At 42.3% G+C, this 16,968-nt stretch overlaps 1 protein-coding gene across 1 annotated transcript in view; it reads right to left on the reverse strand.

Annotated features, from left to right (window-relative positions):
- Positions 1 to 16,968, reverse strand: part of CDKAL1 (CDK5 regulatory subunit associated protein 1 like 1) — a 737,125-nt gene that overhangs the window by 477,994 nt on the left and 242,163 nt on the right. The window contains exon 7 of the mRNA XM_062185315.1: positions 12,080 to 12,200. Coding sequence (XP_062041299.1) covers positions 12,080 to 12,200 — 121 coding nt within the window. The remainder of the gene's footprint in view (positions 1 to 12,079; positions 12,201 to 16,968) is intronic.

Genomic DNA, 16,968 nt, shown 5'->3' on the forward strand with positions numbered 1-16,968 from the left:
AAGCATCCACTCATCAAATGAAGATGAAGTAGATTGTAGAACTGATGATGAACAGGATAAAGTCCCCATCTTACATTCTAGGCCCAGCAACTTTCTTGCCCAAATGGTAGAAAGAGAAATGAAGGAGAGAAAGGATGTTGAAGAATGTGGGTACACCGTGTAGGATACAGCAGCAGCAAACTTCAAAAGAAAACACTTACGGATATTTCAGGCTATAGATACGCTAGGTAGCACTGTGTCCGGGTCAGAAAAGAGATCAGCTGTAAGAAGTCATCTCATTTGGGCCAAGAAGTTAAAACAGCATGTATGATACTCAACTCCCAGCTTTTGCCAACAGGCCACGGAATGAGTCCATCACTTTCTCCAAATGTGTCACAACATGTCACCTTCCGGGCTCCCATGAAAAGGTAAGGAGCCTGCCCTTCAGCAGCTAAGAGAAGACCATGAACGCTGACAACCCTGCACTGTCCTCAGGGACATGCCAATAGAACAGTCATAACTCCTATATTTTATGTTTCACAAAGGCCATGTTAGCATATCTATAGATTTATTTTAGAACGTACGCAGAGAGCGTGACATGAACTGCATGAGGTGATGTAAGCTACAACGCCATGGGCAGCAGCACTCTGAGCAGACCGGCTAAAACTGGCTCCAGAATGGGGTGAAGAAGTCTGCAACACACCAGCTGAGACCAGTGTTTCTACACTACCAGACCAGGATCTTTGTGTCCAATCTTTAATAGGTCAGTTTTTCTGTAAAACACAAAGCAAGTGAACAATAAGACATTACAGCAACATTAAGCTGCCTTAAATGTTTCTAACTGCTCACTCTCCACTTCTATATTGGTCACAGAGCAGCCAGGGGTCCACAACACACACTCTGGGCAGCACTGTCCCTGATCAGTAACACTGTGATCCTGGCCTGGTTCCCTCACTCGGGACACAGGGGTTGGGGGCAGGCAGGGAATTCTGCTTGCCCATACTGAGAAACTGACTGTCTCATGTGGCTCAAGTGAACCTGCCATGCAAGGCCCGACTTAATCAGTAACAAGGAAACAAAGCGAGGACTTCACCAAGCCTGCAAGACCAGCTGGGCTATGCCAGTTTGCTTAATAAATTCTTATTGCAGATTCTGCGCTGGGACTCACTTTCCCTGTAACCTGACAGCTGAGTTGTCAGAGGAAGCCACTAATCCTCCCTGGGAGCTACTGCTGTCTACAAAGAAACCCCACCCACACGAAGAGCTGTATACAGCAAAACTGACTTAGGCTACCTCCCAACCATCACTGTTCTATATATTATAGTGATATTGACTCATAGTTTTTAAATTAGTGAAGGTCTCCTGAAATTTTTAAAAAGATCTATTTATGTGTTAAGAAGGCAGATTGACAGAGAGAGGGGGAGACATACCACACACAGAGATGACGAGGGAAAAAGAGAAAAAGAAATGGGGCAGCGGGGAGCAAGAGAATCTTTTGTCTTTGGTCCACTCCCCAAATGGCCATGATGGCTGGGCTGGGCCAGGACAAAGCCAGGAGCAACAAACATGATGTGGGTCTCCTGCTCGGATGGCAGAGCCCAAGCTCTTGGGCCAGCATCCACTACCTTTCCAGGCACATTAGCTGGGAGCCGGGTTGGAAGGGGGGCAGCCAGGATTGGAACCAACAATCCTGTATGGGATACCAGTGTCACCAGCAGTGGCTTAATGCACTGCTCCACAAGGCTACACTACCTGAATTCTTTCTGGAAAATATTTTACCTTAAGGGCCAGCACCGCGGCTCACTAGGCTAATCCTCGGCCTGAGGCACCGGCACACTGGGTTCTAGTCCTGGTTGGGGTGCCGGATTCTGTCCTGGCTGCTCCTCTTCCAGTCCAGCTCTCTGCTGTGGCCCGGGAGGGCAGTGGAGGATGGCCCAGGTCCTTGGGCCCTGCACCCGCATGGGAGACCAGGAGGAAGTACCTGGCTCCTGGCTTCAGATCGGTGCAGCACACCGGCCAAAATGCGCTGGCTGTAGTGGCCACTTGAGGGGTGAACCAACGGAAGGAAGACCTTTCTCTCTCTCTCTCTCTCACTGTCTAACTCTGCCTGTCAAACCAAAAAAAAAAAAAAAAAAAAATCTTTTACCTTGAGAAACTGCCTGTTAGACAAAGGGATCATGATGTAGCAATTGTCCCTGAAGACAGCACCAAGGCTGCATGAGCTACCCTCAAGTGAGCAGATTCAGAATAGGGCCACAGCTTACATAACCATAACCAGAATGCTTCAACATCAGTCTAGGAGAAACTGAAAAATTTAAACTCCTTGGTATAAAGTTAGCACTCAATAAATTAGTATTGAATATACTAAAATGAACAGTCCTTTCAAAGGCATTGTAAGACGTCTCAAAACATAAGAGTTATGCTAGTATAACTACAAGTGTGATCCTACGTATGTTTTTTTGTAAATGTACTATTGTTTCTTTTAAAGATTTATTTCTTTATTTCAAAGGCAGAGTTACAGACAGAAAGAGGGAGAGACACATAGAAATGTCTTCTATCTGCTGATTCATTCCTCAAATGGCCTCAACGGCCAGAGCTGGGCCAATCCAAAGCCAGGAGTCAGGAGCTTCTTCCAGGTCTCCCAGATGGGGCACTTGAGCCATCTTCTACTGCTTACCTAGGCCACAAGCAGGAAGCCAGATTGGAAAAGGAGCAACTGGGATACTAACTGGTGCCCATAAGGGATGCAGGCACCGCAGGCAGAGGTTTAGTCCACTATGCCACAGTTCTGGCCCCTTATATTCAAACTTCCACCAGGATTGCTGTGGAATCTCAATTCAAGTTTTTTAAAGAATATTCCCAGGCTGGATTTGTGGACTAGCAAGTAAAGCCACAAGTTTGAGTCCAATATGGGTGCTGGTTTCATCCTCTTCTGATCCAGCTCCAGGAAAAGCAGCAGAGAATGGCCCAACTGCTTGGGCCCTTGTAACCAGTGGGAGTCACAGATGAAGCTCCTGGCTTCAACCTGGCCCAGCCCTGGCTGTTTCGGCCATTTGGGGAGTGAAACAGCAGATGAAAGAGCTCTCTGTGTGTAACTGCCTTTCAAATACACAAAATAATTTTTTTTAAAAAAAGAATATTCCTAATTAAATATTGGATTTAATTAGGAATATTATAATATTAAAATAAATGATTTTGTAATTATCAGACAGCCCTAATTTAAGACCAACATATACAGGCAGCACTGAAGGATAGGCTTTCCACGTGTGTAGGGGCAGCTGTCCTGTTTGATGCTGAGGCCAGGAAGAAGCGGCCCCTCACTGAGATGCTGCCACCATCTCGTGGTAGGGCAGCAGGATGTCACCTGGGTGTCCCTGACAGCTCTTAAACCAGGGGTCTGAACACTTCCATCCCTGGACAGACACAGAAGTCTTCACCACAGTACAAAACAAAACGAGACATAAATCTGCCCACAAAGGATCAGCATGAACTCCACTCCACATTCGGAGCTGCATACTTTGATTACGTTCTCCACGCTCATTGCCTGTTGACTTGGGAAAGGTTTGTTTACCTTTCAATGTAGCCTAGTGCCTGACACAATACTTGGGGATGTGGAAAGCAAATAATAATTATATTTCCAGATGTATTGTGACCTTATTTGCTTAAAAACGTTTTTGTGTTTTAATCATTAGAACTGGAAAGCTAAGAAAATGCTATGAGCTGCATACATTCCTCCAAAAACAACTTTACTTATGTGGGGTAAATCTGCCTTCTTATTCTTTTCCTCACTCATTCAAATAATTAGAGAGAGATGATGTGTCCAGGACTGGAAGAGAGAATAATAAATTCTGGAAGTTACAGAAAGAAAAGTGAAAACAGCCCAATTACTTTGTTTTCCCATAGTTAAGATGCTATGGGTTCGGGAGAAGGAAGAGGGAAACAGATATTTTTTAAAGTGATAATAATTCAAGTATGTAATTAATCTCAAAGAAAATTACATTCCCCTTAAAGGTCCCTATATACCCTCATTTTAGGTCTGACTAATGGCAAGTAACAAGACAAGATCAGGTTTTAAAAAGAAAGTATCAGTGAAATATGACAGGGTGAGGCAGTATTTCTAAGATGTGTTTAGCCTGGGGAGAAGATTTCAAATCTTCAATCTAGGGATAATCTGATAGGCGTATCTACAAAATGATATAACTTAAATCTGAACCACTAAGCAGCATCCAACTCTTGGCTTTGGAAGATAAAAACTGCCAAGAGATTATCAGAAATGATGACTTTAATGGTGACAGAAAAGGCAAAAATAAAACACAGATTGTCTTTATGCCCCAATTTCCAATTTTTTTTTTAACTTTGGTCCTCTACACTATTCAGTTCCCATCTGTTTGTCCTCACACTCTATAACCACTGCTAGAAAAAATAAAATATTCACTCAGATAGGGCCTCTGAGAAAAGCAGAGCTTTTCAGCCTTGGCCCTTTCTTTTCGTTGACGCACATGTCCGCCCTGTTTTAGTGACCACAGCACCTGCTGGACACCTTTTCTCAACTCCACCTAGATTTGTACACTGCCCAACTATTATCTCCCTTTGCTCATTCAATGCGAAGAATCAAACACTCTGGCCTGAATCCTCAAATTTCCTTTCTTTACTTCAGAAACTACAATATTTCTGGCCAAATATTTAATTAGAATCTAATGTGTTTAGATACAGTTTCCAGTTGGAACCATCAAAGCAGGGAGAAAGGGAAAGAGAGGAAAAGGTCTAGAGAAAAAAGAAACTTGACAAGGCCAGGTAGGGATACTGTGATGGAGAACGGCCCCACCTCAGGTCAAGATCAGCAAAAACAAAGACCACGGCTACATAATGAAGACATAATTGAAGTGCCCCACCTACCATGGCTACATTAACTAAGACATGACTGAAGTGCCCCGCCTACCATGGCTACATTAACTAAGACATGACTGAAGTGCCCCGCCTACCATGGCTACATTAACTAAGACAGGACTGAAGTGCCCCGCCTACCATGGCTACATTAACTAAGACACGACTGAAGTGCCCCGCCTACCATGGCTACATTAACTAAGACAGGACTGAAGTGCCCCGCCTACCATGGCTACATTAACTAAGACAGGACTGAAGTGCCCCGCCTACCATGGCTACATTAACTAAGACACGACTGCAGTGCCCCGCCTACCATGGCTACATTAACTAAGACACGACTGAAGTGCCCTGCCTACATTTTGCCTGATGACATGAAGAAACTGCACTGCTCTCTTTAAACTAAACTGATGGAGGGTCCCAGGAAGATTTAACTAACGAGTTCTCAGGCTCACTCTGTTCTTCACTGGGTCTCTAAGGAATCCCCAAATGTCTGCTTTCCTCACCCAGCCTTGCTTTCCAGTCTTCCTCTTCCCACTTAACAGCTTCTCCTAGAAACATATTTCTAATCCTTCCCTCTGGTTCTAAACAAGCTCAGAAAGGAAGATCTTTCTATCCTTTAAAGAACACCGCTCTCACTTTATGGCTTCATTTCTCCAAAGAGTAATCTGCTGTACCAAAGCTGACTGACTTCTAACCCAAGTCTCTCTCATTCTTCCAATCCATCGAAACGGTTCAACTACTTCCACTACTATTCGTCCTCATGGGGCAGGAAGCGCGTGCTATTTGACACTCCATGCTCTTAAACCCTCTTGGACTATCTCTGTCATAGAGCACTGCTCTTCTTCTGCTACTCACCTCGCCATCACCATCAGTGTCCTCATCCCCTTTTTCTGCATCCCCGTCCGCTCTCAGCCATCCACCTGGAGGGCCTCTATTCCTCCTTCCAACCTGTCTGTGGAACTGCCAAACCCACTGTTATAAAATACTGTCCTGCAATATACCAATGCCCATATTCTTAACTAGCAGTTCTGTCACCTTTGCTCCCTATTCCCCAGGCTACCCTCCGGCCCTCTCCTCCTGGTGAGTTCCTCATATGGCCTCCTAAAGTATTCTCCCTGTCTCTGTCTCCCTTCCCCAGGCCAACCCACACTCAATAATCTCCCTCATTCATTCTGGGACCATCCCTCACTCTGCTTTCCCTGTATCATCTAATTAAGCATAACATCTTAAGCATGGGACAATGCCATGCTTCATTTAATAGATTATTGGCCTCACTTTTCATAAGTATGCTGGAAACACTAGATAAGTGGGCAAAATCATACTCTTCCCAGACGACTCACCTGCTCCTTGTCTACACTTTGTTCTTTCTTTCCTCTTTTCCTACAACTTCTGCTTCTTATTTCTTATGAAATAATTATCTTCTAAAGATGTCAACATATTAACGTCTGCAGCCTTGCATGGCAAAGAGGAATTAAAGCTGCAGATGAAATTGAGGATACTGGGCCCGGCATCATGGCTCACTAGGCTAGTCCTCCGCCTAAGGCACCGGCATCCCATATGGGTACCGGGTTCTAGTCCCGGTTGCTCCTCTTCCAGTCCAGCTCTCTGCTGTGGCCCGGGAGGGCAGTGGGGGATGGCTCAAGTGCTTGGGCCCCTGTACCCGTGTGGCAGACCAGGAGGAAGCACCTGGCTCCTGGCTTCAGATCGGCACAGCACCAGCAGTGGCAGCCATTTGGGGGGTGAACCAACAGAAGGAAGACTTTTCTCTCTCTCTCTCACTGTCTGTAACACTACCTGTCAAATAAGTTTAAAAAAAAAAAAAAGAAATTGAGGATACTAATCAGCTGGCATTAACATGGGGAGATGATCTGGGATTGTCCAGGTGGAAGAGAAAGTCAGGAAGTCAAATGAGGTTGTAACTAAGGAAGAAATAACCGCTGACCTCACAGATGGATTCAGCACAGTAACACCTATGGTAGACTTCTGAACTCCAGGGCTATAAGACAATAAAGTGTCATTTTACGACACCAGGCTTCTGCTCATTTGTTCCTTGCAGCAATAGAAGCTGAATATACTGCTATGCATAATTATCAAAATTTTATTCTTCTTGCAAATGTCACATAAGGAGAGTACTCTGTTCTCACAAGTGCCCTCCGAGCCGACTGCGGCAGATGGGAGTCCTTGCTCCGCAATGTACCCGGCAGGACGTAACAGGATTCCCCTCTTAACCGTGTCCCAGCTGCATGGCTCTGTGAACTCACTTAGCCTCTCTGTATGTGAGTATTCCCATTTATTAAAAAAATCCCTTACGGCTGTTGTGAGGAAACTGTACGTACTTCACAGAATTGTGTCTGGCACACCTAAGCACTTCCTGTACATTAGCAACCATTACCTATTTTTCACACATGTCCATTTAGCTGTCTTATCACCCTGCCAAACATGTGCTCATTCACATTTACTTTCCGTAACTTTCTCATATGGGGGAAGGTCGAGAAATAACAGTTGTGCTAGAAAAGTGACTGCTCACCTCAAAAAAACAAGAAGAGCCCTGCACACTGGACCAATGAGCCACGTAGATTAAAATTGATATATTCAATATAATAGGCAGAAAGGGAGGTAAATCATTGACTATAAGGTTAAGAGAGGGTATAAAGAGAAAAGATAAGGGGCTGGTGCTGTGGCAAAGCAAGCAAACCTGTGGCACTGGCATCCCATATGGGCGCCAGTTTGAGGCCGAGCAGCTCCACTTCTGGTCCAGCTCCCTGCTAAGGCACCTAGAAAAGCAGTGGAAGATGGCCCAAGTGCTTGGGTCCCTGCACCCACATGGGAGACCCAGAAGAAGCTCCTGGCTTTGGGTTGGTGCAGTGAACCAATGGATGAAGAACTCCCTGTTTCCCCCTCTCTCTGTAACCCTGCCCTTCAAATAAATAATCTTTGAAAGAAAAAGAGAGAGAAGATGAGTGTTATTAAAGAAATAAAAGATACCGATATAACAATTGTTTTCTATATCACTTTAAAGGTTTTTAAAAATTTATGTGATAGGCAGAGACAGACAAACGGAAAGAGATCTTCCATTTGCTGGTTCTCTCCAGATGCCTACAACAACCAGGACTGGACCAGGCCAATGGTGGGAGCCTGTAACTCGATCCCTGTCTCCCACATGTTAGCTGGGACCCAATTACTTGAGCTGATGCCTCCTAGGGTGAATATCAGTAGGAAGCTGAAATAGAAGCAGGGCCAGGACTTGAGCTTAGGCACTCTGATTAATATGAGATTTGCCTAACCAAAAAACATCTTAATCACTCTGCCAAATTCCTGTCCCTCTATGTTCTATAGTAATAATAGTAATAATATAATAATAATTATAAAAAATACAGTAATAATAAGAAACAACTAATAGAGCCATTATATACAGTGTGATCAAACAAGTAATCTTCCCAGCTGATAAAAAATTTAGCATTATCTGAAATTTTCACCTGCTTTACTCAAAGCAAGTAATATATACTTCTTTTATACTTTAAGTTAAAAATATAATGTAGCATAAGAATTGTGCAGAGTCTAATGGTAACTTGCATAATTTACCAATATGTGTAATAAAACTTGCTGGAAATGGAATCCTTTTCCTTAAGGAAAAATGGAAAATTTACATGAAACTTCTACCTCTATAATCAACTGGGAAATAATAAAACTTTGAAAAGCACTGAGATTTTGATAAGAAGGATAATTTTTTTAAAAAAAGTTTTATTAAATAATTTGAAGTAGAGAGAGAGAGAAAAAAAAGGATACCTTCAATCCCCTGGTTCACTCCCCAAATGGCCACGATGGCTGGGAGCTTCTGGATCTCCCACATGGTGCAGGGGTCCAAAGACTTTGGGCCATCTGCTGCTCTCCCAGGCACATTAGCAAAGAGCCAGATCAGAGAGGGATAATCTTCTACTGACAAAAGAATTGTGGGTATAACCATTTGGAAACATTTAAAAGTAAATGAGAAGGCAATCAGCTCCTCTAGTAGATATAAAAGTGAAATCAGAGCCGCAACGCTGTAGAATGACACTGTGGACAAACACTTGGGGATATCTCCACCTGAGAGCGGGTGATAAGGCAGCAGCTGACTCCGAAAATGCAGAGCAGTAAGAGAAGGGTTGAAACTCCTATCTCACTTCAGAAACACAGACTGGATTATCTCCAAAGGCTATTTCCTAACTTACCTACGAAGGCTACAAGAGGATGAGAGCCTGATAGCAAATATCCAGTGGGCTTTCAGCAGATGATAGCATGGTCTCATTTGAGGATACTCTAAAACCATGAAAGGGGAAATTCAAATAATATACATGAACAATTTCAACATTGCTATTTAAAATGGTTACCTCAAGCAAATGTTTTAAAAATTTAAATATACTTTACAATTTATTGGAAGATACAGAAGAATGACAAAAAGTTTGTTGTGGTATAGAAGGTTAAGCCATCACCAGCAACACCAGCATCCCATACTGGTGCCGGTTCAAGTCCTAGCTGCTCCACTTCCAATCCACCTCCCTGCTAATGCACCTAGGAAAATGGAGGATGATGGCCCCAGTGCTTGGGCCCCTGCACCCACATGGGACACCAAGTGGGAGTTCCAGGTTCCTAGGTTCAGCTTAGCCCAGCTCCAGCTGTTGCAGCCATTTGGGGAGTGAACCAGTGGATAGACGATCTCTCTATAATACTGTCTTTCAAATAAATAAATCTTTTTTTTTAAAAAAGAAGGAATTAAAAGGCATGTTTATTTTGGTGCCAAAAAATATTGAAAGATATATAAAATTAATAATTAGGTTACAAGGTTTTTGGCACCAAAATGAGCTTATCTTTCCATTCCCCTTTACATAGACTTTCTAAAGTGCCATATGTAAATGACACAGTGGGAGAAGAGACATGATTGGGGTACATGGGAGCTGTGGTAGATGCACAAAGACAAAGGATGGAGTCAGCCCATAGTGGAGAAAAGGCATACAACTTAGTAGAGATGGCTCCCTCCCCAAAGAACAGGGAAGGACAGACAAGCCACCAAGGCTCTGCAGCCAGCAGAAGGCCCTGGAATCAACACAGTGAAGAGCCTGGACTTGGAGGGTTTCAAGTAGCTCAGAATGACTGAACGCTGGAGTGCAGAGTGGGGAGCGGGAAACGAATAGGTGCACCGAGACCACATACACTTGAAGCAGACGCCCCACAGATCCAAGCCACAAAGTTACCTGCAAGAGACAGAACAATCTTCACCTAACAGGGTTTGACAGGTTCTGAAATGCTGAAAGGAGTGTGTCTAGGCAAGGGGTTGATCAGTCCTGCACATACCAAAAATCCATGTGATTCTCAGAAACATCTCACTTTGCCCCGCCACAGGCACTGTTCAGGACAAAGTGGGTGAAGTCAGCCATATGCAAGTCCTACTGCCCAAGGGACCAATAACCTGTACTGTGAAGAGAGTTTAGTATAAGCCTGTTAAATGCTCAGACCACACTACGTCATTCATATAAGAAAGAAATATTTATTACATCCCTAGCAATCCAAAATCACCACCATCATGGAGCAGGCATGCCAGTGAGGAGAAGCCATCACAATGTATACAATGTCAACTCTGATGAATGCTACAGAGGTAAATGGGGAAAGGCAGAACCCAGGAACACTGCAACACAAAGTGCATCACCAGGAAGGGATAAACAATACTGCAATGTGGGAAGGAAATGAGTAAGAGGCAACGGCTGACAGCCAGTGTCAAAAACACAGCTCTGGCTAGACAGACTTCAAAGACAAAAGTCCCACCAAAGTCAAGCAACAGCTGCACTTCTCACAGTCAAATTCTGGTTTAATCAACAGTTTCTGAGATTGAGGAGTAGACTAGGCCACAAATTCACAGGTCAACCAAACGCTACTCCGTGGAAATTCAGGGACACGTTGAACCTTTCGCAGTCTCTTTTTAAAATTTTTAATGATTTTTTAAAAATAGTATTTATTTATTTACTTATTTGTTAGACAGAGTGAAAGACAGAGAAGGGAAACAAGGGAGAGAGGTCTTCCATCTGCTGGCTCACTCCCCAAGTGGCCATGACAGCCAAATCTGGTCCAGGATAAAGCCAGAAGCCTGGAACTCCATCCTGGTCTCACATGTGGGTGGCAGGGGCCCAAGTACCTGGACCATCATCTACTGCCTTCCAAGCACATTAGCAGGGAACTGAATCAGAAGCAGAGCAAACCAGCACTCTACATGGGATACTAGCATTGCAGCAGCAGCTTAACCTGCTGCACCGCAATGCCAAGCCCCCCTTTAGCAGTCCTTGGTATCAGTGTGAGGGGTGAACAGCATCTAATACACCAGAAAGATGATCAGCAACAACGTAGCTACAATGGTGCAGGGGAGAAAGGAAGGCATGGCTCAGAGAGAGACAGATCGCCAAGCTCCTTTTCTTGTTCTAAGTGGGCAGACAGGAGAACCATTTCGAAACGGAGGGAAGGAAGAGGAAGTCAAAAAGGAACAGGAAGCTTCAATTCACGGGCAATGAGCAGCAAGTCCATGAGTGAGCAGGTAACCCTGTGCTCTACAGAACACAAGTCCTGGTCTCACCAAATTTACAGAAAAAGCACTTTTATCAGATAGAGTCTGACTTTATTTAAAGGACCCAAGTTTAATAAATGCCAACAAAACAACGTATGAATGAACACACCAGAAGTGTAATCAGGAAAGACTTCAGACCAGAGTATGGAAATTAAAACGACCACTTACCCAGTCAGGATGCTCCTTTTCAGCTTAAAGCTCATAAGACTATCATTTAAAATACGCATTTCAGATAGTAATCAAAACATGGCTAGTAATCTGGGAAACAGTTGCTATAGCCCAATTTAAAAAACAGTCAAACATGATGAGTGTGTTAAACATTCCACGGAATAAAATACGATCTTTTAAATAGATTTAACCAAGGGCACACATAGCTGGAAAATGAAATCCGTGTTTATTACCAAAAATGAGAAGAAGAATATTAATCAAAGACATAAAACTCTGCTGCAGATCTAAGTATAACTGACAGGGAACGTTTCAGAACTGTGTCTACAGCTTCAGAAATGCTTGTGATTTTTTTTTTTTTCCCAAGGAAATGTTCACCTAATTTTTTACGTCACATGTCCAGGAAGAAAATTGGATTCATGGAGTATGTTGAATATTTCATGAATGAGAGTGAGAGAAGCCTACCCAGTATTGATGGAAATGATTTCTATCAGTGGATTCTTCCTAATCTTCGGCAAATCCAGTCGTGCTCCCCCCAGCCGCCTTCCATTTTCCTTTTTCTGACCCAGCAGTCGCACGGAGTGACCTTGAAATCAAACACAGAGATATACACTAGCATGAATTATACAACCTCATTTTAGTTTACTGCTGTCAACAAATGTGTGCTTGCATTTAACTTTGAATTTTATGCGTGTGGGGGTGGGGGGTGGGGCACAGATAATCTGGAGAGGCAGAGTTACAGAGAGACATAGGCAGAGGGAAAGAGAGAGATCTGCCATTCACTGGTTCACTCCCCAGATGGCCACAATAGCTGGAGCTGGACCCATCTGAAGCCAGTACCAGGAGCTGCTTCTGGGTCTCCCACATGCGTGCAGGAGCCCAAAGACTTAAGCCGTCTTCTACTGTTTTCCCAGGCCAGAGCAGAGAGCCGATCAGAAGTGGAGCAGCTGGGACTTGAATCGGCATCCACATGGGATGCCGGCACTGCAGGCAGCGGCTTTACCCGCAATGCCACAGCACCAGCCCCCTAAATTAATTTCTTTAAAAAGCAAAAACAGAGTATCTACTAACCAAGGAAGTAAAGAATCAAAAGGATAAGATAAAATTGTACATAAGGGTTTGAGTGTTTAAAACAGATAAATTTTTAGGATTTATTTTTATACAATGTAACAAAGGGAAATCAGCCCACTTCTAAGAGCCATTAAAATTTTTATCATTTTGAAATTCTGAAATATCAGACTTCTAGAAAAGATGGAACAATACAAAAATTCCTATACCTTTTCAGATTCTCATTAATTTATCCTATTTGCAACTTGCTCTCTCTAGATATATTATTTATTTTCTTTTCAAATTTTATTTAATAAATATAAATTTCCAAAGAACAGCTTTCCCCCCCATAACCACCCTCCCACCTGCAACCATCCCATCTCCCACTCCAATCCCATTCTTCATCAAGATTCATTCTCAATTATCTTTATATACAGAAGATCAACTTAGTATATAATGAGTTAAGATTTCAACAGACTGCACCCACACAGACACACAAAGTATAGAGTACTGTTTGAGTAGTAGTTTTACCATTGATTCTCATAGTACAACACATTAAGGGCAGAGATCCTACATGGGGAGCAGGTGCACAGTGACTCCCGTTGTTGATTTAACAATTGACACTCTTATTTATGACGTCAGTAATCACCCGAGGCTCTTATCATGAGCTGCCAAGGCTATAAAAGCCATATATATTATATTTATATATTATTTTTATGACACTACTAGTCCATATCCTAGAAAATTCAATTCACAGTGAGTACACAATTCAATGACTTTCTTTTACAGTTTTTTAATCATTACAATAACCCAGGTTGGGAACATTTTCAAAACCCCAAAATTCCCTCAAGCTTATACAGTCCGTTTCTATTTGCATATCACACACAAGTATAGCACATTTTGTTAAGCCCTTGACCAGCTGACACTGGGATATTTCCAATTAATTGCTACTGTAATATGCTTCAATGAGCATTTACATATCAGTCTTCGTACAGACATGTTTTCATTTGACTTGGACAGATCCAGGAGTGGAATTTTTGGGTCATGTTGTGAACTTATATTTAATGTTTTAAGAAGCAGTTGTTTTCCTAGTGTTATGGGTGGTACCTTTTAATACCTCCAAACCAGCAATGAATGAGGTTTTGAGTTTGTCTATATCCTTGCAAACACCTCATACTATAAATTTTTTTGTAACAAGCCATTCTAATGGTAATGGTATATTATTGTGGTTTGAATATACATTTCAATATTGACTAATGATATTGAGTGCCTTTCCATCTGATTATTAGCCAAATGTACTCCTTGTTCAGTAAATGTTGGAATGGTTAATTCTAATGTGTTAACTTGACTGGCCTACAGGGTGCCCAGACACTTTGACCAAACATTATTCTGGGTCTATAAAGGTATTTCTGGATGAGATTAACATTTGACTTGGTAGACTGAGCAAAGCAGATGGCCCTCTCTAACACAGGTGGGCTCATCCAATCAAATGAAGGCCTGAATAGAACAAAGAGGTGGGGCAAGAGTCAGTTCCTCCTTCCTGACTGCTAAAGCAGAATACTGGACCTTCCCAGCTTTCACACTCCCAAGGAAACACTGGTTCTTCTTGAGTCACAAGCCTGTTGCCTGTGGAATAGTACCTCCACCAATGGCTCTCCTGGCACACAGGCTTTTCACTTAGACTGAAACTATACATTGGTTCTCTTGGATCTCCACCTCCTAAACACAGCTTCAGGGGCTGCTGAGCCTCCATAACTGCAAAAGTCAATTTCTTGTAATGTACCTCTTCACATTTATATATCCAACTAGTCCTTATACAAATGTCTACTCCAACAGTTTGCCAATATTTTAAATGGAACACTTCTCTTACTGAGTGGTAAGAATTCTTTATACAGAGAGCCATTCATATCCAAAAGTTCCACACCTGTATATTCAACCAACCATGGATCAAAAATACTTTAACAACATGTGTGATACTAAACATGTACAGATTATTTGCTTGTCATTATTGCCTAAACAATATAGCATAACAACTATTTACAAAGCATTTATACTGCAGTAGGTTTAAGTAATCTAGAGATGACAAAGTATACAGGACGATGTCCAGAGGTTCCATGCCAATACCACGAGATTTCTATCAAGGACTTGAGCATCTGCAGAATGTGCTATCCCAGGGGCTTCCTGGAGCCAATCCCCTGCAGACACTGAGGAACAATTATATACATAATCTGGTTACAAGCAGTCTCTCAGATATATTATCTGTAAATATTTTCTCAGTCTGTGACTTATATTTTCATTTTCATGATAACATCATCTGAAAAGACAATGTTCAATTTAATTAAGTTCAATTTATCATTTTATTTCTTTGAGGGCTCATGCTCTTAGTGTCACATCTCAGAACTCTTGGCCTATCCTTAGGGCAAAGATATTTCTTATATTTTCTTACAGATGTTTTACTGTTTTAGCTCTTATATTTAAGCCTAGAATCCATTTTGTTACTTTTTGTGTATAGTAAGAGCATGAGTTCCTACAAATTCAATTGTCTTAGACCGATTTCCTTTCCTTCTTCCTCTTTTGTGCTTTTGTGATGCCTGTTAACATACCCAGATCTATAAAGATAAAAACATGGTACTATAAAATATGTTTATTTGTATATAATATATATTTATACACTTTAATTAACAAAGAAATCTTTGTGTTTATATTTACCCAAATAAGTGTTATTTCTAGCACTTTTCATTGCTCCTTGGAATTTATCATTTGATATCGCTTCCTTTCTGCCCGAAGGACTTGCTTTACAATTTCTTATAAAGCAAGTTAGCAAAAAACAAATCCTACAATTCTTTGTTTATATAAGGACTATTTCATTTTCCATTATTCGTTAAGGATAGTTTTATCAAATACAAAACAGTTAGTTGGCAATTTTTTCATTAAGCTTTGAATATAAAACAATCTAGCACCTTCGATCTTTATGGTTTCTCATAAGTTATCAACTATTCATCTTACTGTTGTGCCACTGTATATTATAAGTCATTTTTTTTAAAGATTTATTTTATTTCTTTGAAAGACAGAGTTACAGAAGAGGTAGAGACAGAGAGAGGTCTCCCATCTGCTGGTTCACTCCCCAATCCTGTGCTTATTCCAACTCCACAAAGGCTGGAGTTGCACTGATCCAAAGCCAGGATCCAGGAGCTTCTTCTGGGTTTCCCATGCGGGTGCAGGGGCCCAAGCACTTGGGCCATCTTCTACTGCTTTCCCAGGCCATACTAGAGAGCTGGATGGGAAGAGGAGCAGCTGGGACTAGAACCAGTGCCCATATGGGATGCCGGCGCTTCAGGCCAGAGCTTTAATGCACTGCGCCACAGCGCCGGCCCCTCTCCTGTGATTTCAAGACCCTTTTTGCCTTTCAACAGTTTATGATGTGTCTAGCTCTGGATCTCTGTGACTATCCTCTGTTGGATTTATCTAACTTTGTGGATTAATAACGTGATGTTTTTCACTCAATCTGTGTTAAGTTTTCACCAGTCACCTTTTTTAACTACAGTCTTCCATGATTGCCATGACATGTTTATTGGTAGGCTAGATATCCCCTAAGTCTTTGAGGCTGTTTTAGTTAGAGTTCTCCAAAGAGACAGAATAGGATACATATATCCACAGAGACATATAAAAAGGGATTTATCAGGAGAATTGGTTCACACGATTACAGAGGCTAAACAGTGCCAGAAGGGCCACAAGCTACAAGCTAGAGAACCAGGGAATCCTGTGCTTATTCCAAGTCCAAAGTCTCAGAATCAAGGGAACCAATGGTGTAAATCGGAGCCTAAAGCTAAAAAGTCCAAGAGTCTGGGAGGCCACCGGTGTGAGGTCCCAGAGTTCATGGCCGGGGAACCCTACTTCTGATGCCCAAAAGCAGCAGCAGAACAGCTTTCTTGCAGCTCCAGCAGAGAGGGTAGGAATTCACACGTCTAATCAAAAGAAAGCCGCCCAAGTTCTCTGAGCTGGAGAGGGATGACTCGGTGCTTGCAGATGTACTGAGAGCAAAGAACGCTCCCAGGCTGAGTATCCTTCCTTCCAGCCTCGTAAACAATCAAAATTCACTATCAAAGATCTGTTCATATTTCTTTACTGCAGATTGGATGATTTCTCTTAATATATCTTCAAAATTACTGGTATTTCTCCCTCTGCCATCTCAAAGTCTCTAACTCCGTCTCTCTAATGAGTTTCACTCAATCATCATACTTTTCAACTCCAGGTTCATTTTTTAATAATTTCTATCTTCTCATGAATCTGTATTCAAGTCACTATCA

The sequence above is a fragment of the Lepus europaeus genome, chromosome 3 (assembly GCF_033115175.1).
Source record: "Lepus europaeus isolate LE1 chromosome 3, mLepTim1.pri, whole genome shotgun sequence".
Lineage (NCBI taxonomy): Eukaryota > Metazoa > Chordata > Mammalia > Lagomorpha > Leporidae > Lepus > Lepus europaeus.